The 23,960-nt window shown below is 41.5% G+C and overlaps 1 protein-coding gene across 10 annotated transcripts in view; it reads right to left on the minus strand.

Annotated features, from left to right (window-relative positions):
• Nucleotides 1-23,960, minus strand: part of nav1a (neuron navigator 1a) — an 87,837-nt gene that overhangs the window by 13,287 nt on the left and 50,590 nt on the right. For all 10 annotated transcript variants that reach the window (XM_075476817.1, XM_075476816.1, XM_075476815.1 and 7 more), the window contains 5 exons: nt 10,284-10,422; nt 6,537-6,840; nt 1,855-2,680; nt 1,256-1,777; nt 384-425 (listed from right to left, as the gene is read on the minus strand). In XM_075476817.1, the coding sequence (XP_075332932.1) occupies nt 384-425; nt 1,256-1,777; nt 1,855-2,680; nt 6,537-6,840; nt 10,284-10,422 (1,833 nt within the window). The remainder of the gene's footprint in view (nt 1-383; nt 426-1,255; nt 1,778-1,854; nt 2,681-6,536; nt 6,841-10,283; nt 10,423-23,960) is intronic.

Here is a 23,960-nt window from a genome sequence, read left to right on the forward strand (position 1 = left end):
AAATAAATCATTGATTTATTTTGTAGCTATAAGCTCTACTTGTTTTCATAGTTCTGCCAAACTGTGTATAGAGTCAGTGGAGGAAAATAGAATTTTCTGCATCACGTTATTCAGTATTTACTGACTCAATCTTGAGCTTCATACACTCACAGAAAGGGATTAAGATCCAATAACTTCTGTTTTTTATTGCGCAAAGAAACTAAACACACTAGCACATAAATACATGTGCCGTCTAGTGTTTTTGGGGTCTATTTGCAATCGACGGTGTTGGCCAGTTGCGCAGATTACTGTGTAGGCTTTGCAATTAATGTAGAAGCAAAAATAAAGCTCTGTGTGTGCGGGTGTGTGTTTAAGAGTGTAGCTGTATGCATGCACCCACATACCTTAAACCTTTCTTTGGCAGCGTGTTTCTGTCTCTCTGAGAACTGTGGAGATGAAACAATGTCATTGTTAAAGCACCAGTGCAGGGAGTTATTAAACTCTCACGAACAGGCAGCAGGCCCAAAGTGGAGCAGTAAGACAGGCAAACAGCTGGTGTCAGCCAGTAATTATGACTTCACTCACTGGGGCTGGTACAACACTGATAACAGGCCCGTAGTAATAATAGCTCAGAAACCCACCAGTCTGTATGTGTGTGTGTGTGTGTGTGTGTGTGTGGATGCCTTTAAATGTAGTTTGAGTTAATTATGTAAATAAGATTTTCAGCTTTCCCATTAAACCAAATACAAAAAAATGTACCAACAAATAGCAATGTTTTTAACATTTGGTCAACATTTAGCATTTCATTCAGTGTGTTTTTTTTTCTTGATAAATGACCAACAAAGCTTCTGTTAAAACTATTAAAGTCACATCCTGACTGACTGGGTGTAAAATAGGTTCAAATGTACCAATTCTGAAAGGTTGTTTCTTCATTTCACATCTTCCAGGCTTAGTATGGATAAATATGGATTATTTTAGCCTTTTCAATGTGCCATGGCTTCACACCTTTATTAGTATGAACAGCATTTTGACATTAAAGGCCAACCAAATTATACCTCTACCTGTCTTGTCAATAAGGGGATGATGATATGTGAAAATAATGTAGACCAATCTGTATATGGTATCACAGCCTGCCCATCCTGAGCAACTAATAATGGTGGTGCAGTTCCTAAGATTATCAGAAGGTGGGGGTACATGGTTGCTTTGTTTGTATATCTAAGATCGATTTGGGACAGTGCACAGTTGTAAGACTGTATTTTAAAAGAGCTGAACTGACCTGTCTGTGAGGGTCAAAGAGACTTTACTTCCAGAGCTCCAGTTGGACGGAGGGCATCTGTCTTCTTGTCTATCTTTGTCTCGGGATTCTAAGGTTGTGTAGCCTCTCACTAAAGTCTCCCTTCCCCTATCCTTCTCTTTCCCTTGGGGCTGTGGGGCCAGACTCATCTGCAGCGGCAGAGACTCCATACTGCGATGCAGCCCAGACACTCTAGGGTAAAGCAGGGGAGAGGTGCTCCCTTCACTCCCCTCCACCCCAAGGGAGGTAACCTGCCTGGGTCCCAATCTGATGCCAGAACTGGAAAAGCAAGCAGAGGAGTTCACATTGAGTAAAGGGGCAGGGCTGGGGGTCAGGCAAGGGCTTGTGGAGATGCCTGCTGAACTGCAGAGGTCTTGGAGTTTGGAGTAGGGAGGAATCTTTGGAGGCAGGGCATCCTGAACCTCCACCTCCGGGCTGTTGGAGTTGAGCTTGTCCAGCTGGGCCATGGATGGAGGCTTTGCCAGGCTACGTACACCAGACAACCTGAAGAAACAAAAAGGCGATGTTGAACTAATACTTCATTGTTCCAGTGAAAGTGTGTGGTAAATTGATTTCCATACCTGTGCGTGCTGGATGAGGGCAGATCCATTCCCTTTCCACTGCTGGGAGGTCTTAGCCCATGTAGTTTCCCTCCGTTCTCTGAAGGGGTCTGAGCAGGGCTGCCCTTCAGAGACCCACTACCACACTCAGAGTCAGATACTACAGCTTTAGCTTTGGCTCTCTCTTTCTCCTTCTCTCTGTCTGTTTGATTGACTGGACTGGGACTCAGGAACCCACGCCCCCCCGCCTTACTCAACCCTGTTCCAGAACCAAGACCTGAGGTGGGCTCTTTGAGCTTCGAGCCCTGCTGCGATATGGTGAGAGGTTTGATTAGCCCAGAGCCTGTGTCCATGGTGGTGCTCACTGGCCGAGCTGAGCTCGGCCGAGTTAGAGTCAGGGTATTTGTCTTTGCTGGGCGAGGCAGAGAGCGGTACTGAAGAGATGTCCTGGCGTTCGAAGACAGAAAACCACTTTGGTCGCTGCTTGAAACATCTAAACTTGTCTTGCGTCCTCCACCACCTGCGCCTGGCTTGACAGGAATACCAGACGTTTTGGGAATCTTCCCCATAGGAACAGAGCCAGTGGGTGTGGAGCTGACACCTGAACCTGTTACAGTAGGTGTACTGGCATTGTTGTGGCCATTGCTGATGGCTGTAGTGGGCTTCTTGAAACCAAAGTTTCCACCAGCGGAAGGCCTGACAAGGCCAGATGGAGGTTTACGCTGCTCCCCAGCCCCAGTGCCGTTGCGATGGTCTTTACCAGCATCAGAGGAGGAACGCTGAAGTCCCGAGGTCTTCACTGCTAAGCGAGACTTGTCCATGGGCTTCCCATCTGACTTCACAGTACCTAGAGCAGAAAAGAATTTTGATGAGCTTGTACAGCATTAAGCAGTGTCCAGTGAAGACTGAGACTAACCAAGCCATATTAGGACATGTTATCTTATCTAAACACCTACAAGGTCTGACTGTCTGCTGATAAAAACAAATCCCAGTCTGAGCAGACAGACAGCTGGTAGACCAGACCAGTTTGCCGTCACACACACTGTTATCATGCAGTTACTCCTCTTTTCCATCCTGATGAGCTAAAATAGTTTCTTTCCAGTAAAGGTTTCAGCTTTCTGGTAAGTTCATGTCTACATGTCGCAGCTGTGGAGGGCTGAGAAGAACGTGCAGCATGGCTGTGGAAAAGTGGTGTTCATGTTTATGAAGCATGTCTGTGGACAAAAAACTGCATGAAACACTCAGTCTAACTGAATTTCTCCGCTCTTGACGGCTCTTTGGGGAAAGAGCCTGGTGGGAGAGATGACCTGGTGAAATGGGGGTGACTTGATCCCATTCTAAACATTCCCCATCTCATAAATTAATTGGAGGTAGTTGCAAAGAGAGTAACAAACTATTAGACACATAAGTACTCCACTGTATGCACCACCCACACAAGTCAACGCTACCCACGCTCTTAATTTGTATCTAATGGGACTAGTTAAGTGAGGTTTATATACAAGGCATTAACAGAGTCAAAAAGTGCTGCTGAACGAGACCCACCGGCGTGCAGCCTGGGGACATCTGGAGTCACTTAGAAGTATTTAGAAACCCACAAAAGACACGCTGAACGCAATTTTTAAGGCAGACTTGTATACCACACACACTCGCAGTTCTCAGTGATCGGATCCTATAGGAATGTGACACCGACTACAGATTACATCTGGAGTTCTTTCGTAAATGCGAAAATTGGGTTTACGTGTCAAGTCATAAACTCAATCCATTCTGTAACCACAAAGTTGCCTGATCCAAAAGCATTAGGGTGATGAAACACACGGCTGGCAGTGAAATGCATGGACAGAAGGCAGGAAAATAAATTGCATTTTACATTAATGAAGACTGACTTTCTGTGCAGACAGTGGAGCTCAAAGACAGACATGGTGATACCCGTAGAAGCAACCATGAAGTGTCCCAAGACAAGACGCCTGCATGTCTAAAAAAGATGGAGATCTAAAATTGAGCCAGACGCAGGCAGGAAAATAATATCCGTGTGAATTTCAAACACTGCTACTTTTGAAATGTAGATTCTTTTTCTTCTTATTCTATGTACGGTTGTTGTGGTAGAAGGGATAGCAGGTCCTGTGTACACCCCCACATTCCTGTCCATCACTCCCACTAGTTGTCAAGGTTGACAAACCACCTCATTCACAATTCCACTGGCATCTTCTCCCGTCATCATCCCAATGTGTCATTGTGTAAATGTGTTTTTATCAAAATACAACATTAATGTTTATTTATGTGGTTGTGAGTGGTTTGAAAACATGATCTGCAATAGTTGGTGTCTGCCCAGATATGGGTTTCCATTCTGTACACATGAGCTGCAGAGACAGTTGGCACCGTAGCAACAATATAAGGATGACCCCTGCAGGTCTGCACTGCAAACAAACATTGTTCTAAAGTTCCACAATGTAATACACAGGGGGAATGGAGGCGATCCACAAAGCTAGAAAAATAAAACATATCAAATATACAGTCAAAACTTCACCAATATCTAAGGAAAAACAAGAAACCAATGATTCATTCTTTGGGGAAAAAAATGCCATTTTTACTTTTAAAACATAACTGTCATCTATTGTCAACTTCATTATTATTCTTAGCCCAAATTAGGACATTTGTGTTTGAGGGCTTTACAAAATAAACAATACTGTGAAAGTGGTTGGATGGGCTGCCTCTTCCAGTATAGACTAGCACAAGAACAAGTGCTGTACGTTTAGAGTTGGAACAGAATTACCATATGAAGAAAAACACACAAAACAAATCAAATGTTCCTTTTGTACGTCTTCTAATTCGAACGTTCAGTCTTCAGTTTTGTAGTTCTTGCCTGTTAACCTAGAGGCAAGCAAGCCAGGTTGTTGTCCTTCAGTTGCCTCTTAATTGAGTGTCTCATCTCACAAATAGACTCACTCTCCATCTTGGACTCTAGCTTAAGACAGCAGTCCTTATTCCTCTTTGTAAGGGCACTGTTTGGAGTCTCCACTTCACAGCACATATCCCAGATATCAATACCTACCACTTCCAGGTGCTTTAAATGATGGTGGATGTGGAGTTTGTTCAAAAAGAATGTGTGTCAAAAGTACTGAAGAATTGGCTTAAGGTTTTAATACCAAGTTTGTTTAGTATCTTTAATTATTATATTTCTTTATTGTTTCAATCTCTTCAAATTTGTTTTTAATTGGATGCGATATTTATCTTCTTTTAATATTCTGTATCTTATATGATATGTCCTGGTGTACTGTTCGTTGTTACACAAAATACTGTCTAGCAGCTACTCTAGCATTCTAGGTTTCCCCATGTGGACAATAAAGAATATTTGATGATTTGATTTGACTGAGTGCTGTTTGTACTCTATGAAACCCTGCTTGGATTAGTACGGAAACAATTTTGTCACAAATTCATTCAGAGACCATAATAAATTAATTTTGAAGAAGAAATTGCTGTCTCCAGCTTTTCAGACATGACAACTTTTTATTTTGCAGCTCTCAGCTATATGTATACATTTGGTATACATGTAGACAATCTAAAATATCCATTCTTTTCAGTATGGAAAACCGCAGCGGTTGTCTGCTTCTTGAATAACTTCTCACTTAAAAAATGAGGCACAAACACAAGGAAGCATCCTGCCAAGCACATGAGCACTAAAGACCTCCACTCAGCTCAAAGAGTTTCTGCCCCTCGTGTGGCTAAATTTATGAACTCATTCACGCTGATGCACAACACAAACTTCATCTTCACAGGGCTCCTCTTCTGATTAATTACAGTTTCAAAGTCAGAGGCAGACTGAATAACTATGATGGCAGATTCCCACTGCTGACATTGATAACAATAACAGCCTGGCGCAGAGATCACAGGCTGGTTTGATACACTTGTCTGGCATATCTATCGGTGCAACAGCTGGCAGTGCAAATACAGGACAGTCCCACAGAAAGACGACTGTTTGCACAGACTCCAACTATCTAGGCTGGCACACAACATGGCTACTAATATACTGTTGTTTTGCGTATCTATGTGTGTGTGAGAGTGTGTGTGGTTACGTAAACAGCACACAGATGGTGCGCTTAAAAGGCAGCTGCACAATCCCCACCATTGTGCTCTTTGTGCACGCACGTGTGTGTAAGTGAGAGTGTGTTAAGTGTGATGGGTGACACTTTTTAAGGCTGGCACAATCTCAGATGGGTCTATACACACACACACAGACACACACACACACACACACACACACACACACACACACACACAATATATACTAAACACACACAGCCTGTAAAAAAAACTTTATTTTAGTGCTATAAATTCTCTCCGCTCGGCACAAAAATAAAGCTTGGACGGGAGAGACTATAGGGAGGGGAAAAAAAACACTGTTGCTCCGTGTGTCTGTGTGTGTGAGTGGTTGGCAGGCAGGAAGGGTGTGGGTGGTGATGGGCGTTTGATACACGGCACCGCTTTCTAAAGGCCCGGAGGGTGGGCTGCAGCTGTGGATGAATGCGTCTGACAAAGACAGAGAGTGTGTCTGTAACTGTGTGGGTGTGAGACAGCCTGAAAGAAGGAGAAATTGACAGACAGCCTAAGAAAAGTCTGTTCAGGTTATTAAACCATTTCAAGAGTAGCTACAGTACACAATTCCATTACATATCAACATCTGTGTGCGTGTGCATGTCACCACTCACCTGCTACTCTCAGCCCGCTCTGAGAGGTGTGTGTGATCGGGGATGTGACTCCAACAGGGGGGTTTCTTGCTTTTTTTAACACGTTTCCTTGACCCAGTGTCTGCGGTTTCCTCAGTTCACCTTTCCCTCCTTCCATCCCGTCCCCTTGTGGTCGGGTCTTCTTCCATTTACTGGCAGATTCTGACTTCAGACTGCCTGTATCATAGGCGCTTCTGCCTTGGCTCTTGCGGCCGGGTTTGTTGTCATCAGAGTCCCAGGACAGACCGCTCTCCACTAGAGATCTCTTTTCTGCATCTGTGCGCATCTGCAGAGAGAAAAACAGACATATATTTCGAGATGACATGCCAAAAAATGACAAATGAGTCTTTCATCTCAGAACGTCAACTATCCCTAACCCATCTTTATTTTCCTTGATTAAACTTGAATTTCCAAGAACCAACAGAAGAAAAATCAAAAGCACTCATTAACACTTGTGAGATGGAGAGAAAAACCTCTCTGATTGTACACTTTGTATCTCCCTCCGTCTGATTTTGTATGCAAACTAAGATAAGTCTGTTTTATGTATCACAGGAGTTTAAATGTTCTCTTAACCTTTAATAAAAGGCAAATAATAACAATATCTGTTGAGACAAATGGAATATTTAGCATCATCTTTCAGAAATAGGGCCAGTATATTCTTGATAATCAAACACCACAGAACACAACATGTAAAGCATTGAAGGAACAGCCCATATTTCTACTGTCTGCAACACACTTTGTACGGTAGTCTGTAATCACAACCTCAATGAACAATAGCTTACCCTCTGCACAAAAATCCCATTCAACCCCTGTTTATAGCTGTCCTCTTGCCCAAACAGAAACACAAGTGTGTACAGTACTGTATGTAATGGCACTGTTCCTCAGATTTACTTTGGGCAACGCACACACAGGAACATGACAAAGCAAGCTGAAATCAGAATATTCTGAACTTACTTGCGGCTTCATATGTAAGCCAAGAAAAATTGGAAAACACAGACAAATGAATCAGAGATGTCTGATGAGACAAAATAATGTACTGAGGAGGGCTTGAGAAAGACAGTGACATTTATCACGAGAACATTTGTGCTACGTCTAAATTCGTATTGAATACAATTTAAATACTATTTCAGACTACTTTAACAAACTGTATACCGTTCATTTAATCCTCCAGACTCCCTCCAGATAGTGTCATAAATGTATCTAATGATCTTATTTCACTTTTGATTAGTTTGACTTCTTTGCAGAACACTCAGAGCACACACTTCAGTGTGTAGCTTGGGATCTTGGTAACAATGATCCAACTGAATGACACATAGGATGCGTTCTGGAAAAACTGTAAACTTTGTGTCATTTGTATCTCAGTGGTCATTGTTGGTCATAGTCTGAAAGTAGCATCACTACCCTGTGGTTGTTTGAAAAATGGGAATAGCACATAAAAAAAATTGAAAAAAGAATTGTCTGATCATGGTTGTGGAAGCATAAACAGGTCATATAATAAGCTGTGTAGATCCAGACAGATCAGACGATTCTGCCTCATCTTAGCCCAATAACACATCTGACTCAGTCAACCCAAAAACACTCACTGATGTCTCATCTTCCCAGTCTGAATCCTATTGTACGCTCTTCTTAAAAGCTTCAGAACAGAAGTAGACTGAGACAGCGGGGGAAGAAAATGTCCAACAAAAACATAACACGTGTGCATGGTACACACATCACACTCAACCATGCAGCATCAAATCAGACGCAAAGTATGTGTGTAGCTTGAATATGATCCAATAAAGAAAAAGGTCAGATGTTTATCAAGAAGAGCTATGAAAATCAGTTCACCGTTGAGCCGTGATTTCCATATGTATCACTGTCTGTGTGCATGCTTGTGTTGGATGAATACAAACAACAAGTGTAAGTGCATGAGAGGGTTTCACAAGGACAGATTATTATCCCATCATGGATAGGTATGCCAGTTACACAGGGCATCAGGAAGTGTGTAAATATGTGGCTGGGCATGTGTGTGCGTCAGTTCAGGGCATTGCACCCAGCAATTCTCATAGCACTCATATGCTGAATTCCTTTTTTATTAAAGCCAATGGACCTCTTGGGCAGGTTCGCATCATCAGAGGGGGATGTTTGTGTGATGGTGTTTTGTAAGTACAAGTGTGTGTTCCACAAATATGGTTATTTCCTCATACACATTCCCTGATTACTGAAACAGAGGTTGTTGAGATACACATCTGGAAAGATAACGAGACAAAACATGAATAAAACACAGACACTTGTGCTTGATCCACCTCTGTATGGAAATGAGGAAATCCTGGATTTGCCACTGGCAACATATTACAAACCATGCTTCTATTCCTCTTTATACCATGCTGTCTTAGCACCCCCTCTCTTCCATTATCTTCCTCCTCCACCCCCATATGAGAGTTAAACGTATGATACAAAATGTATGAGAGATGGATAAAAAGTAAAGAGTTGTCTTTGAGGAAATTAAAAACAACAGGAACGAGTGATGCACCAAACAACACACAGATGGTGAAATAGCTTTGGGGCACAACCAAAAGACAAAAAATGTCAGCTGAGGATGGATATAATTCAATGACCCATGTGTGCTACCCAATGTAGGGCGCACAGTGATGAGATGCCTGGTTGCCATGGTAAAGATGCCATGGGGTGTAATGGTTGCCATGACTCCTAAAACTAGGCGTGGTTGGAGGTGCCTAGGTTCTTCCGGCTCACTGGCCCGGGTGCAGGACTGCAGATGGCCCAGTGTGCGTGGGTGTGCGTGGGTGTGGGTGTGTGTGTGTATGTGCGCGCAGATGGCTATGCTCTAGACCTGTCCTTCAGTAAATGTGAAAAGACAAAGACCCACACTCTCAGCATCCCTCTGCTTTGGTTACTATGGTTACACTGATTCCCACTCTCCACCTCCCTCTGTCTTTGCCTCTTAAATCCCACTACATTAGTCACATATACCACACTGCGGAGGTGTGACCTAAAATTAGACACACACACACATTCTAAACCCATAGAAACACGAGTGGATCTTGAAGAACCTCAAGCAGAGCTGTGAATAGGAATTTAGTATCACAAAAGTCATGAGCCCAAAATCTTTCAGTGACCTCTATCATAGCATCTTCCTGATGCCAAAACACACATTTCGATAAGTAAATGCATTGTGAGATCAAATATAATCTCTCGGAAGATTTGTCCATATATTGAGGTATTCCACGCTCTGCCCAGAACCTCGACAGCAGCTGTGACATGCTAAATTTTTAGAATGTTGAAAATGAGTATGGATTGATGACAATGATTCCACGAGTTGATCATTTTAATCTTGAAACAAAAAAGTTTGAAACTCAAACTTCAGCTCTGAACACATTCAATAGATCCGTCAGACCTAAAAAAAAAAAAAAAAAAAACCTTGTGGAAAAATGCAGCTGCCCACTTGAATGCAGCGTTTATGTTGCGGTAACACAGATCCCTGCAGAAGTGATAAATATGATGTGCATGAGTAGAATACCTAATCAGGCTGTGTCTCATGCCAGCGTCCAGCTGCTCGTTGTGTGTTTCCTCTCAGTGTCTGACACACCATTCTGATCCTCATCAGAACATCAGCGGATTAACAGCTTAATCAACACTACTGTAACCAACACACATGCACAATGCTTATCCGTTTGACATCTGTGTGTGTGTCTGTTCTGTATGCTCCTGTTCGCGTGTCACTTAACTTACCACAATGTTTGAGTTTCTGCGGGAGCCAATGGGAGTGGTAGGGAGGGAGTTGAGAGTGGGACTTGTGTTGAACTCTTCAGAGCTCAGGTTGTCTGAGCCGTCGCTCAGTCCACTGCTGATGGAACTGCTCTCATCCCAACTAAAAGAGACAATGGCAAAGGACACAAGTCAATCACAAGTTAGACACACAAATTACAATTTACTCAGCCTTCCAAGCTGAAATACTTTGGAGCCAAAGGAAAAACAAGTTCTTGCACCAAGTGAAAACATACAATATATTCACAGAAAAAACTGTACATAAAATGAGTTGCAAAGATAAACCAAAATTAGCTTAATCTAATCTAAGAGTAGAGTTCAAACCATTAAGTTATGGGTTTATTAAAAAAAGAAGGTAGCTAAAGTTTATAAAGGTTTGCTAAATTGCCCTTAAAGTTATAGATTAAAGATGAAAAGCTGAATTAAAGAAACATTTGAAATACTTAGTTAACAATAGATAAATGGGTGAAAGGTCCAAATCCTGCTCCTTACAGCACAAATTGAACAAAACTGACAATGTTGAGTAATATTGAGATTACATGTGCAACATCTGTGCACATTTGAAATATGAACTGTGGGGTATTCTTCAAGAAGCAGTGTGAGAACCAGTGCTTTATATGTTTTAGTTCAAAAAAAGATTTAAGATCCTATCATATACCATACTACCATCTGTGATCAAAGGTGTAATTTAATCAGCATTGCACGGCTTATCCTTAAATACAAGAAGCGTATCTGTGATGCAGTAATTAGGTTAGATCCACAAGTGACAGAGGTACATTACTCATTGTGGTGCGCAGACTTGGGCTGTGATTTTACTTTCCAATGGTTTCAAGCATCCAATTTAATGAGTGTGCCCTCATCAAAACATCACTGTCCAACCCCTAAAGTACAAAGTAGCCTATTCTCAGTCCTTGCTGAGATTCATCAAGGATCATACTGTACATGTGTCAAAAAAAGCAGTTTGTCTGAGTTCACGCACTGCATCATCTTCCAAAGCTCCAGCAGCTCATTTACCCCCTGCGGTTGGCTCACTTGGCTCCTTGTCTTCCAGTTATCTTTTGATTAAATATTCAGCAACCTCGTGTAGAAGACTGTCTGGCCTAAATACCCAACTTTCACACTGCATGTGCAGAAACACTCTGCAACCTGAAATTTGGAGCACTCTTAACATCATCTCAACCCACACACACAAAAATAGCCAGGAAGGACACACACTGATGCACGCGCCCACGAGTACATTCGGCACTGTGTCAGGACTACGAAGTCTGTCCACTTGGCAGAAATGTGCTTAGCTGCTTCTCTTCTCCTAGAATCTGTTGGATCTAAGGATAATGTCTGAGGTAGACTTATAGGCTCGCTGACAGACTAATCTGACTAATCAGTTTTGGTTGACCATTTCCTTCCAGCGATAAAACATACACTAATCTGGCAAATGTGGCCATAATACATAATTAAAAGAAGGCTTAATTAAAAGAAACTATCTCAACAAACTGACCTGTGGGAATGACAAAGGGAAGAAGAGAGTGAGGCGCATGTGGGAGGTCTGTATGTGGGTTTACATTCACATCCTTGTACATTATATAGGTCACGTTGAGAAAGTCAGGGAGCTGTGTCTTTCTCTCATTAAGGTCAATAGATTAAGAAACTGATGTGGTACTGTACTGTAAAGCCTACTCAGAGAGCAGGGCTTGTTTAATGAGGTTGTATATACTGCGGTAGAGGGGAGGATGAAGGGAGAGAAAGCGCTGTGGGCCTTCCAGTTGGGTGCCTCTATAGGTCACACCGTAGCCTGGGGGAGTTGATGGCACTGATTGGGGGGGTGGGGGGCTCCCTGTCTAGTCTGTAGATATCTTCGACACAAAAAAAAGAGCAGACGAGATTTTACTTCTGAATTGGCTGGCAGTCACCCTGCTCTGTCTATATGCCAGCTTCAGATTAAGGGCAAATTTAAGACTGGGCCAGACACATGAGAGCCGACAAGCGCAAAGTTTTATTCTCAATATGAAACTCAACAAAACCTGAATTATTTAAATGAAATCCTGGTTGTGTGACGCTACACTTATTGTGCATTTTAACCTTTAACTGTTCTATTTGTGTATTTTTACTTCTTCAAACAAGATAAATTAATTAGACAAAATTAGAACAAGAAATCCAGTTTGGATATTATACATGTTTACATGCCAACTGAATATTTCCAGGTGTTCATAATTATTTAAATCAAGAGACAATCAAGTTAATCACTGCACTGACTACGTGTTTTTTTGTTGCTTTTTTAAATATGGCAGGTGATTTCACTCTTTTAAAACAAAGTGTCCAGTTTTAAGACCCAATCAGAGATTTAACAACCTTCTTCAGAGGATATAGTTATTCCATAAAAGCTGATCTTAAATTTCCAGTTACCCTCTAGTGGAAAAATGCACAAAGGAACTAATAAACATCCAGCTCACAGAATGGATTTATTTGAACACATAACTTGAGCATGTGCCACTCTCTCCCAATTGGACTCTGCTGGGAGACAAACAGCTGTGGTCTACCACCAGTACCTCTCTGAGGCTTTTTCATATCCTGTCATTGGCCTCAGAGATATCTGTCTGTCCACAGTGCTTCTGTGAATGCTAGCGTCCTTTGTTGAATAATTCAGATCCGATATGAAACAGAACAAACAGCATCTCCAATGGGTTTGACGTCAGGAAGTGAAAACAAGAATCCACAGGAATCCACAGAAGAGCAAGACAAGGTCAGGGGTCAAATATCATAAAGTGCACCTGCTAAATATGCAACATAGTTTGGTTAATGGAATGTGAAACAGAAGATTTTATCAGAGTAGTGAGAATAGTTTGCAAGTGGATAATAAATCACAAAATGGAAACTTCTGGATTTTCTTGTTTTTAAAGAAATGGCATGAGTCATACAATAAAAAATCCTATAATCTATCCAGAGAGGCTTTCCTTTAAATCATACTCTTTGAATTTCTAATTTACGAATAAACAAATAAATAAATGAATGAATGAATGAATGAATGAATAAATAAATAAATAAACTAGACTTGAGAGGAGGTCGAGACCAAAATGAACATAGGACATTTCAAAGCAGCTTGTGTTAAAGGTTGATTTCTTTTTTTCTGTATGTGTACATGCAAGAATTTCCACCTGATTTTCTTTGCCATACGTTGAACTTCCATCAGCTTGATCTATGGAAATGTCTGCTCAGATCTGCAACTTTAGAACTCTTTCCCCAAAGTCCAAAAGACTTATGACATAGCCAAAACTGAATTTTTTAATTTCCTAACCAATATCTGAAGTGTCGAACATCAGTGTTGAACAGTATAAGCCTGGATTAGACTCACTGTCAGCCAGCTCTCCTTTCCACAGTCTTCTACTGGATGAGATAAAAGGAAGACTGAGTTTGAAAAAAGTACCCAAGAGAAGAGGGAGGAGAGGGTGAGTCGGTGTGCAAGGGAGAATAAAGAACTGAATTAAAAGATATAAAAAAGACAGAGCTGAAGTGGAAAGAGAAGTGCTGTTCGTGACATAAAAGTTCCTAAAGTCTTCCGAACATGATGCTCAGTGAAGAGTCACTCTCTGTATTAAAATCTCTCCTTCACCACCTTATCTTCTCCAGTTTGCAGCAGCAGCTGCAGAGACTGAGGGATAATATAAGCACCCTATTCATCCGAATCACCGGTTTTACATATCAGATCTCACAGCAAGCACCATTTCAGTCAAGCCACTTTCCTGTCACAGTTTTATTCATTTCAGTTAGCGTATTAACCTCTTCATGCATGTCTCTCTCAAGGAAAAAAAGAGTGTAGATACTAGCAGTAAACTACATCTGTGTGTCCAGCATAGAGCCGGAAACTTTCATTCACTTTTGTGAATTTAGAACTGACCTGAAGTTACATGAACACAGCTGGAGGGTAAGTAAAGGGACATAGATACAGACAAATGGAATCTTATGATTGCAATTCCATGAGCAAAAGGAATATCAATGTTGATTCAATTTAAGCTGCAATATGAATGGGCAGGGGTATGATTAAGGTCATCCTTTACCTAAACCTGACAGCGCACTATGTGCAAAATATAGCCTCCGACTGCACTGTACTCTGTGCTCAGTCATCCAGAGCCAGCTGCACACAAGTGGTTTCCTGCCATTACTGCACCTTGAGAAGAAAAGCCACAATGAGGCCCAGAGCAGTGTGACACTATCCAGAGCAAACTCAGTTTTCATCACCTCTCTGAAAGGCACACTGTTTCAGGAAAGCAATGGATTAAATATTTCTATCAGTTTACCAAGTAAATGGAGGTTGCAGTGGTAAAAAAAAAAAAAACACTTTCCTTTCACAGAGACATGAAGTCTTTGTTCCTAATATAGTGTGGAGGGGACCTGCACTGCCACACCCACACAAACACTGAGATTAACAAGCTATTAAGAGAATAGCTGCTGCTGTGCTTAATACCCTGCTTTTATGAAGAAGACTTTGTGTTCAGTGAAGCTAATTGCACTTATCTCAATGTGAGTGGTCTTTCTTTTTTTCTTTTTAACTGTTCATTGTGAGAACTCGCTTTCTTCTTTCTGCCCTTTCTATACACTTGGAGAGGGGAGAAAGTCAATGAGAGAAATACAGCAAATCCAGAAGGAAGATAAACCCACAACAGAGTCAAAGCACCTTTGCCTGGGATTTGTTGGAGCAGTGGAATTTAGAAAACTGGCTGCCCCCAACAACAGACCTGACAATATTAGTTGATAAGCTTGCAATCTTAACATTGGTGTAATGCTTCTGTATTTGGCTAAATAGAATTATACTTCCCCGGGTAGTGACACAGGCTGTCCTACACTCAAAGCACTTGCAAAAACAATTAACAATGAATAATCAGTGCACAGTAAAGAAAATATTCGTGCACTCATGGAAGACATTCCACTGTAAACTGCCATGCACACACTCACAACAGATCAATAAAAATAAATAACAAAATCTCATCCTTGTTGTCTAATTATGCGTCACTTTACAACAGGAGAGGCTCATTCCACTAGTGTGGCGAGGAGAAATGATGAATGCAAGTCACGTCACTGCAGGCTAGTACAAATACTAATCCAGTGTTGCTTATAAGAGGCTGGCAAGGAAATCTCAATGCAAAGTAAGGGACCACACTTGATCAGATAAGACTATAAAGGCCTGTATTAGTTTTAGTATTTAGTATTAGTTTTGAAAAAGAGCACAATAATACACAAATAGGGATTCAGTGTGATCCTTTTTGTACCCTTGTGGGGTTAAACACGTCCTATTCAGGGTGATATTTGGACAAAGACTCCAACATGTGGAAATGCATGGAAACTGTTTCTGCAGTCATACAGCGGACAGAAACTTTCCATTTCTATTAAAATCCACAGTGTCACATGGCAGAACCCAAAATGGCTAAATCAGATGCACTCCTGGTTTTAGTGATGCCTTTCCAGGCAAATGGAAAGTAGGGCGCTGCCAGACTGGTACTGGGCTGTTAGTTCAGAAGCCAAATGGGGCATGCATGATAAGGTTGCTGAAGTCATTAAAATGGCTAAAGACTAAATGCGTGAGGCTCTTCTTGATGAGAGATGGTAATAGGCTGAGGAAGTCTTTAGTGTTGGCAGAGAAATCTGAGGTCAGCCTCAAAAGGAAGTAATCAGCAGGACATATGGCCTCTGAGTTAGGCAGATAATCAACCACCATCAACATCATCAAAAACCTTCACATACCATTTTCCAGCAGGTGTAAGGCAGCATGAATGTTAACGCCTTTAGTGCTGAAATGTTTTGACGAATGCTGAAGAAAAAACATAAACTGAACTAAAATCGTAACCATAAAAATGAAGTGAGAAAGGCAACAGTAAGGAAGAGCACTCTGCTTTAAAAACCTCCACAGGTTTTAGTCTGGACATGTAAAACAGGATCTAAATCCAACTGACAACGAAACAAAATGACTCATTTGCAACAGAGAGCAGCATGACGGGCCACACCCATTGTTTTTAGCTGGAACACACATGGTGGAACTGATCATGTTGGGGGGGGGCTTAGATTTAAAGAAATGTTAGATATTTATTTTTGTGGTAATAATCATGTTGATATGTGTGTGAGCTTTTATTACATGTGGTGTGCATCTACCTGATAAGAGCAAAAATAATAAAAAAAAATAATGTGTGTCTGTGTGTGTGTGGGGGGGGTGGGGGGGGGGTCAGGGGGTGTACAGTAGATTTGCACAGATGGCTATCAATATGGGTTTCTGGACCACTTCACCAGCTTATCACCAGGAAACAAAAAACACACGTGCACGCCCATGCACACAGATCTGTGAATCATCGTGGTGGATTATGAGCAAAGCAGTAAAATTTTCATTTTCCGTCAAAAGCTATGCAACCTGTCACTGAACCTTTAAAATACTGAAGAATTCAGGCACACAAATGTTATTTCGGCTGCTTATATTCACAAATTATGCATCATCTGGTGCATTGTGAAGTTGTGTGATGTTCTTATCAAAAACATTCAGTGCTGACACTGACTCTAAGTGATAATTTACAGATTCAACCCACTTATTAATGTAATGTTACTGTCCGTAAGCTTGGGGCACTTGAAAGGTAATTAGCAACAAATCTGTCAATAAAAGTATGTTTTAATTAGTGTCCACACAGTCTCCCCGTTGCATTGTATCATTAAACATTTTCAGCAAATAGCTGACCAAACCCAATTAAAAACTAAATTGTACAAACAGCCTGCCATTGAGAACACAGACAAATTAATTTCCTCTTCAGCATTATTTACTGTTTCCTCTCTGCTTTTTCCATGATGTGGGATGGAACAGTGTGTAATAACTGCTTGGACAGTCTTTTGTGCACACACCCACATGGACGCACACACCCAGCAGTATTTGGGAATTACAGGGGATTATAAAACAGGCTGTAGTTAATGAGTTCGTAATTATTGCTAATTCCATCTGCCACTGGGATCAAGGCAGGGCAGAGGCCTCAGCTCGAGGTGCTGTACATGTGACAGTGTGTGGAAAATATAGAGGTTGCATCCCTAAATGGACAATTGAGAGGAGAATATTTGTTCTGCTTTTGAAAGGCATAAACCTGACAGCAATGGCCTTGAGGTTTAAGACACAACTGCCGGTGTCCCCTGTGGGGGACTTGAATGAGCTGTTAGAAGTGTGTGATGGTAGTGGTTGGCAGGAATTGCAGTTTTGCTAAAGTCACTGCTCCACTGAGGGTTACACTAAGCCAGCCATGCTGCATATTACTGGCTCCAAGATGTCATTGTGTGTGGAAGAATTCTGAAGTCCATCATTCTTCCAGATTTTCCTCACAAAGAAGGGACACATTCTACAAATACTTGGGGGATCTCTGAACGGAAAGTTGGATGCAAGAAAAATCCTGGTCAGTGTTTTTTTCCCCCCATTTTTTTTCCAACAGTGAAAAGTGAATAGATGCACAGAAGAAAATAAAGTTAAAGAAGGAAAAAAATGTCAATGGACAGCACATATGTGTGAATATATCGGAATCCCTTCTCTCTCTGTGACTTCTCTCAAGTGAAAATGAAGAACACGACATGGAGACAACACATCTGATGGTTGACTCGTCCTGTGACATGAAACAGAACATCTGAAACTAGAGAAAGCTCCAACCTTCATATTAGGAATACCGAGCGTAGAAAAAAAATGTGACTGTTGATCATCTGACTGTTGGGTCATCTTGATCTTCTCATACTATAAGCCCCAAAAAGGAAAACAGTATGAGCCAGGAGAAAGTGAGGAGATGATTCCTTGAAAGGCAAGAATCTTCTCTTTTATCTTCTCAGTCTCCTTTGTGTCATAGTTTTCTTCTTAATCACCTAAAACAGGGTTATGGTTTAAAGGTTAATGCCTCCCCCATGTATAAACAAGCCTTTTGAAAGGATTTACAATACAAAACTAAAATTCATTTACATTTATTTCAGGTAAAGGCTCTTTAGGAACTGGAGAAATTTTAACAATGAAGCGTTCTTACTGTAGCGAGCACAACAACTTGTGAGTTAGATTTCATAGGAGCGTGTTAGGAGGTGACCAACTGAGATCTGCTACAACCCAATAACCTCTAGCAGCCCAAGTCCTCTTCTTCACAGAAGAGCAGGAAGCAAAAGAAGGACAGCACTCTGGGGACACGTTAGAATGGCCTTTTAAATCACCTCCATAAGTATTTCAGTCTGAAGTGCAGCACTGAGAGCTTCCCAGCCTCAACTCAACAGCTAAGAACCAGGGAGGAGCTCACAGGGGGAACCCCGGCACACAGAGGCCCAGGGCAGGGGTTGGATCCTAGGGTAGAATTACCTCTGGCCTCCCTCCAGACATGTCAGCTGACTTAACGGCTGCGTGAATTAACGGCACACGGGGGGGTGTTTTGGTTTGAAAGAGCAAGACCAGTGAGAGGACGAAAAGGAAGGTAAAAAAGAGAAACAGAGGGAGGTGCCAAATTTGAATGAAGCATGCTCCTTACAGGTTGCTGTTAACTTGAAGCAGCTGTGCAAAAGACACAAGCGCTCCCACTGACAGCTGCCTTTTGATCAACAGAATATAGTAAAGAAACAATGCCTGGAGCAACGTAAACCAAGCAACAGACGGCTGTATGGAGGGCTGAGCTGAAAACACACATTCACACCAAAACAAACACAAGATAACACTGACAACACTGCAGTGAAATGTGATACAGTTAACCTGTTGGGTCCTGGGAACTGCCCCTATGGTTATAAAGAAACTTAAAAGTGAAGTCTGATATTCATTTACAGTAGAGAGGAAACTGGCTGTGTTTGCAGCACTATCTAAAGCACCAAAAGAGGAACAACAAGCATTATTATGTACTGTACATACAGCTCAGGGAGGAACTATAGCACCATGATGTGAGTTGCTGTTCATGAAATGAAGGAGCTGTGCATCCACATGGATACCAAATGCTCATGTCACAACAGCTGGTGCGGGCAGATGCATACATTTTCAGAGAGCATCATGTCCCTAAAATAAAAGGGCATCTCTGTACAGATAATTAATTCCATTCCTCCTGTTTCCAGTGTGGATTGTGGGCTGAGGTCAGCATCTCTTTTTTTGACTCAGTTTTGGGGTAAGGAAACTTTTTGATACGTCGAGACAGATGAGGAGACAGAAACAGAAAGTGTGCAGCTGCGTAACTTTTGTTAAAATCAAATCTGACAACATAAAGAATCCTACAAATCTAACTTGAACACCACTAAGCACCTGCTAAAGGTTGTCCGAACACCAGTGAGTAGAAAATACTAAAAGGCTCATTGACTGGGGCAGTAATACTCTTTCACTACTGCTGGCTGAGACAAAGCACACACCTATTAAAAACACACTCACATTGCTCCCATGCTGGGACAGACAGATCACTGAATGTGTATGTTTTTGTCTGTATTCGCATATACTGCGACTGCATGTGGTGGTGACCATCAGGCTTCGAGGCGCACCCCGCAGGATTCTGCACCCATCACCTGCTGTAACTTATAACACACACTATCTTGTATGGCCACTTAAAGTTGTTACAGTGAGTTTGGGAGACATTCTTTGCCCTCGAGCCACTCAAAACACACACTTCACATTCCAGCGAGTGTATTCTGGGTTCCCACTCCCTAATCCTCCGACATATGGAGTCGCACATAAGCATACCACTGCGCAAGTGAACACAGGCATAAAATGACATGTTCAGAAGTTCCGTTGAAACCAAAAGTCCACAGCTTCAAATTTGTCTCTCCAACACAAAACTGTAGGAATCGTCTCACTTTTCCTATTGCGAATTTGTCTGAGCTCTTTACTCGTGCCACATCTTTGAGAAAATGACTCCTCTGTCAGGTGAACATTACATCCTGAAGTCATTATTCATCATGGTGGCTGAAGTCAGCCTTAAAGCTTTTCACTCATCCCCTGCTGCCTGTTAAGCTACGCTGTTGTCTGGCTGTGGATCCTTCTTTGACTTTGAAGTAACAGAGAAACTCACTAAACCACAGGAGGGACCACCTCGTAAAAATATGAGCTCTGTTTGTGAACACTGGCTCCTGTGTGTACAATAAAAAAAAGTGTAGGTGTCTTACAAGCACAGGTTACAAGCATCTGTTGTTCCACTCTCAGGTCTCCCTAATGACCTTGTAGGCAGGAAAAGTAAACTCGTTCATCTCATCACAAACCCAATATTTGGCTTGGCCACCCATAATTAAACTATTTGTGAAGAAATCTGAAAATAAACGAGTAATGAATAAAATCCAGATTGTTTTGGTTTCAGACATATGGGATCAAGAAAAATCAAGCCAAGGCCTACAATTTACTCAAAACGTGCTCCTGTGGTGTAGTTTTCTCATGTAGTCAGATGCAGCCAATAATTATGTTCAAATGATATATGATCTCTCGTGGTCATGAGAACACCTGCACGAGAAGGATTAAAAAAATGGCATCCATAGTGGTACAGTCAGGTTGCAAAAAGAAGGTTTTTTAGGTCTAATCATGGTTGTCTTCTAACCCTAACCAAGTAATATCTTACTGAACCCAAACAGGAAGTAACAAAAGTCTATTTTAGTAGTATTATGTTGTTGTGATGTTGACAAAATGCATGTTGGTCTCAATCCCACCACACACAAAAACCCACAGTTGAACACGCAGCATCTTCATCCATCTCCCCAACCCCCTGTTGGTGGCTCAAATCATAACAGATTCTGGACTGCGGGAACTTTTTCAAGGCCCCTTTATCTATTGAGAGAAAAACCCCATCTTTTTCAGTGAGCTGAGGATAATTATAGAACTATATTTTTAAGATTATTTAGCTCCTACCTCGAAGTAGGGACTCATACGGTACAAAAGATTCGTATGTGATGTAACTGTATGGTTACTGGTAAAAACAGCTTCGGTGTAAATTGACTGGATGAAAAAAATTACTCAGCTTTTATCAAATGTAAATTCTGGCTAGACTAAGTTTACGTGCACGGAGCAATTACGGTGTAACCCGGCTGTTACAAAACATCACATCTGTGATCCTGATGTGGTGTGAATACAACCAGTAAAAGTGCAAAAGTACCTAATCTTTAATCAAAAGTCTATGGTTTAATACTACCAACATTTTCAAATGAATCACCGCTTTTGTGGAGATGTTTGTGTGCTGGAGAGTATTAAAGTTCTGTTCATGGACCATGAATCATTAGGGTGTAAGTCTGTTGACACTTCTAGCTCATCCAGCATCTAAGTCAGCAAAGTCTGTTTCCAAAACAGCTTAATCTAAATCTTTGACCTCAAGATCTCTAGTCAAGTAAAAAAGAAAAAAACCTTTAAGAGGAAATGAAAAAAGTGTTGTTTGTCAGCTGAAATCCACAACTTTTAGAGCTGCTCTTAGTAGAAAAAATGTTTACAACCTCTAAAATTCCTTAAAGCTATAAAGCTACCAAAAGAAGTAGAAAACGCAAAACCTGTGGCAGCAAAGGACTGAAATCTGACGCAGAACTTCCAACTGTTTTTCTGGACACGTAAATAAAAGCTGCGGATGCAGCTTATGTCGTAGTTATACGTTTTCACAGCTAATTTCACAGAGTCAACTTGCTGCATGTATCAATGAGGTGTTCAGCAGTCTCCGTTTGGTATTCCTGAGTTACTAAAGGGGAACAAAGGTGGGTTAATGAGGACGTGTTTTTTTCTGACGATATTCAGAACCCGCATGTGAAAAGGGCAACAGTATAAATATGTTTCCCGCCATGTTTGCTCTAAATTTACATGTGTAAAGGTAGCTGTGAATTTGTCCAATTTTAATATTAAAAGCAGATCAAAATTAGAATATTCTTGTTGTATTATTAATCAGCTATTTTCCTTCACCTTTGTCACCCTTTAGGCTGGGGAAAAAAACAACACAACAACTCGTAAATGAATAAATAATCTTAGATGGGAATGGAAACATACACCTTATGTGGTAAAACTCTCCCATGTGATGATCATTTTTGAAGACCAAAGTTACTATATCCTCCTTTAAAATCTTTTAACTATAAGACAACAGAGCATCCCGACATTGGATTTAAACAGGTGTTTCACCACATTGTTGTTGCTATGAAGTGAAATTTTTTAATTGCTAAAACATCAAAGTTAAATAGCACAGGCACTATCAGCCGACAGGTGGCCACTGACAAAATTGATCAGCATTTCTCAGTAGCAAGCTGAATTTTCTGCTTCACATCATGTCTGCATGCAGATGGATATAATTAAGATAGATCAATTAAATACATTGGCAATGCCATTTTAAATGCCGTGCTTCATCTTTGAGCAAGCACCTGATGTCAAGGTGTCAAACAAGCCCTCATCCAATCAGACCTGCTGCTTTATCGTGACCAAACAACCGATTGACAGCTGGATGACATCAGCTATGACACAAGCCTGATCTGCATCATATCTGCTGCTGATGCTTCATTTTTATTTGATTAAAACAAAACTGAAATGATTAGGGTGTGACCTGCCATAACAAGTGATGTCACTTGCCAATCTGTTGTTTGGATGAGGTAGTGAACTAGGGTCGGCTCTGGAAAGCTGAGTAGGCTATTCGTGTAGTGTTTAAATGACACGTGCAAACGCACACAAAGGGACTTGCTGAGGTGATGTTGGATAGCCCTCAAATTGACTAACAGTTGACCAAATCTTTTCTTTTTTGGCTGGATGTGGTCAGCTGATGATGCATGTCTGATTGTGCACACAGACACAGACACACACACACACACACAAGCTGACACCCTGACTTTAACCCACTCTCTTATTATCATCAACTCTGGCTTCGATCATATAGTTCTGCGAAAGCCTGGCGGGCGCTTGTGACTCAGTTTCTATGTATTTGACTGTTTATCAGAAGTCTGTTTAACATTAAGTTTCCAAATAAAAAAATACAGATAAAAAAAAAGAAGAAAAAAACTGGACTGGCACATGAATGAGTGTGTAAATGTTAAAAGCATTTGTCTATGAGATGTGTGTCTTCTATATGTGAATGAGTGTACAACTAAAACCCTGATATTGGGCCACTCAGCTTTAATGGGTTTACATAAAGGGTCAATGGGTGCTGCAGAGGTCATTCGACCAAAAAAGAGCAATGCAGACCACCCCCAAACCGCTTTACACACACACACACACACACACACACACACACACACACACACACACACACACACAGACAGACAAACAAATTGAATCAATATCCTAAGAGCATCTCTGTCTGTCCATGTTGTGTCATCTGTCTGTAAAGCAAGCCAGCTCCAGGCTTCAGCCACAATCCAGTCCACAGATCACTCATAACAACCGGCCTATATTAGCCCCCACACAATAATGCACACAGTTAGATAATGGCGTGGGCATCAGCATGATTTAAAGAAGGCCTGCTGGTTTTCACCCAATAGCAGCAGATATACGGAGAGAAGGCGTCGTTCAGAATGTAGGTCAGCCGTTCAGAAGAATGCAGTTCGGTCCTGTAGCGGATCAATGCGAACACACCCACCCACGCACATACCTGCCCCTGCAAACTGAGCCACCAAACACCGGAAACCAGTTGTCACTGCACCCAGTGTAAAACAATGGGTTTGCCAACAGTCCGTGAAATACAGACACTTAAGGCGCGCACGCGC

The sequence above is a fragment of the Odontesthes bonariensis genome, chromosome 10 (assembly GCF_027942865.1).
Source record: "Odontesthes bonariensis isolate fOdoBon6 chromosome 10, fOdoBon6.hap1, whole genome shotgun sequence".
NCBI lineage: Eukaryota > Metazoa > Chordata > Actinopteri > Atheriniformes > Atherinopsidae > Odontesthes > Odontesthes bonariensis.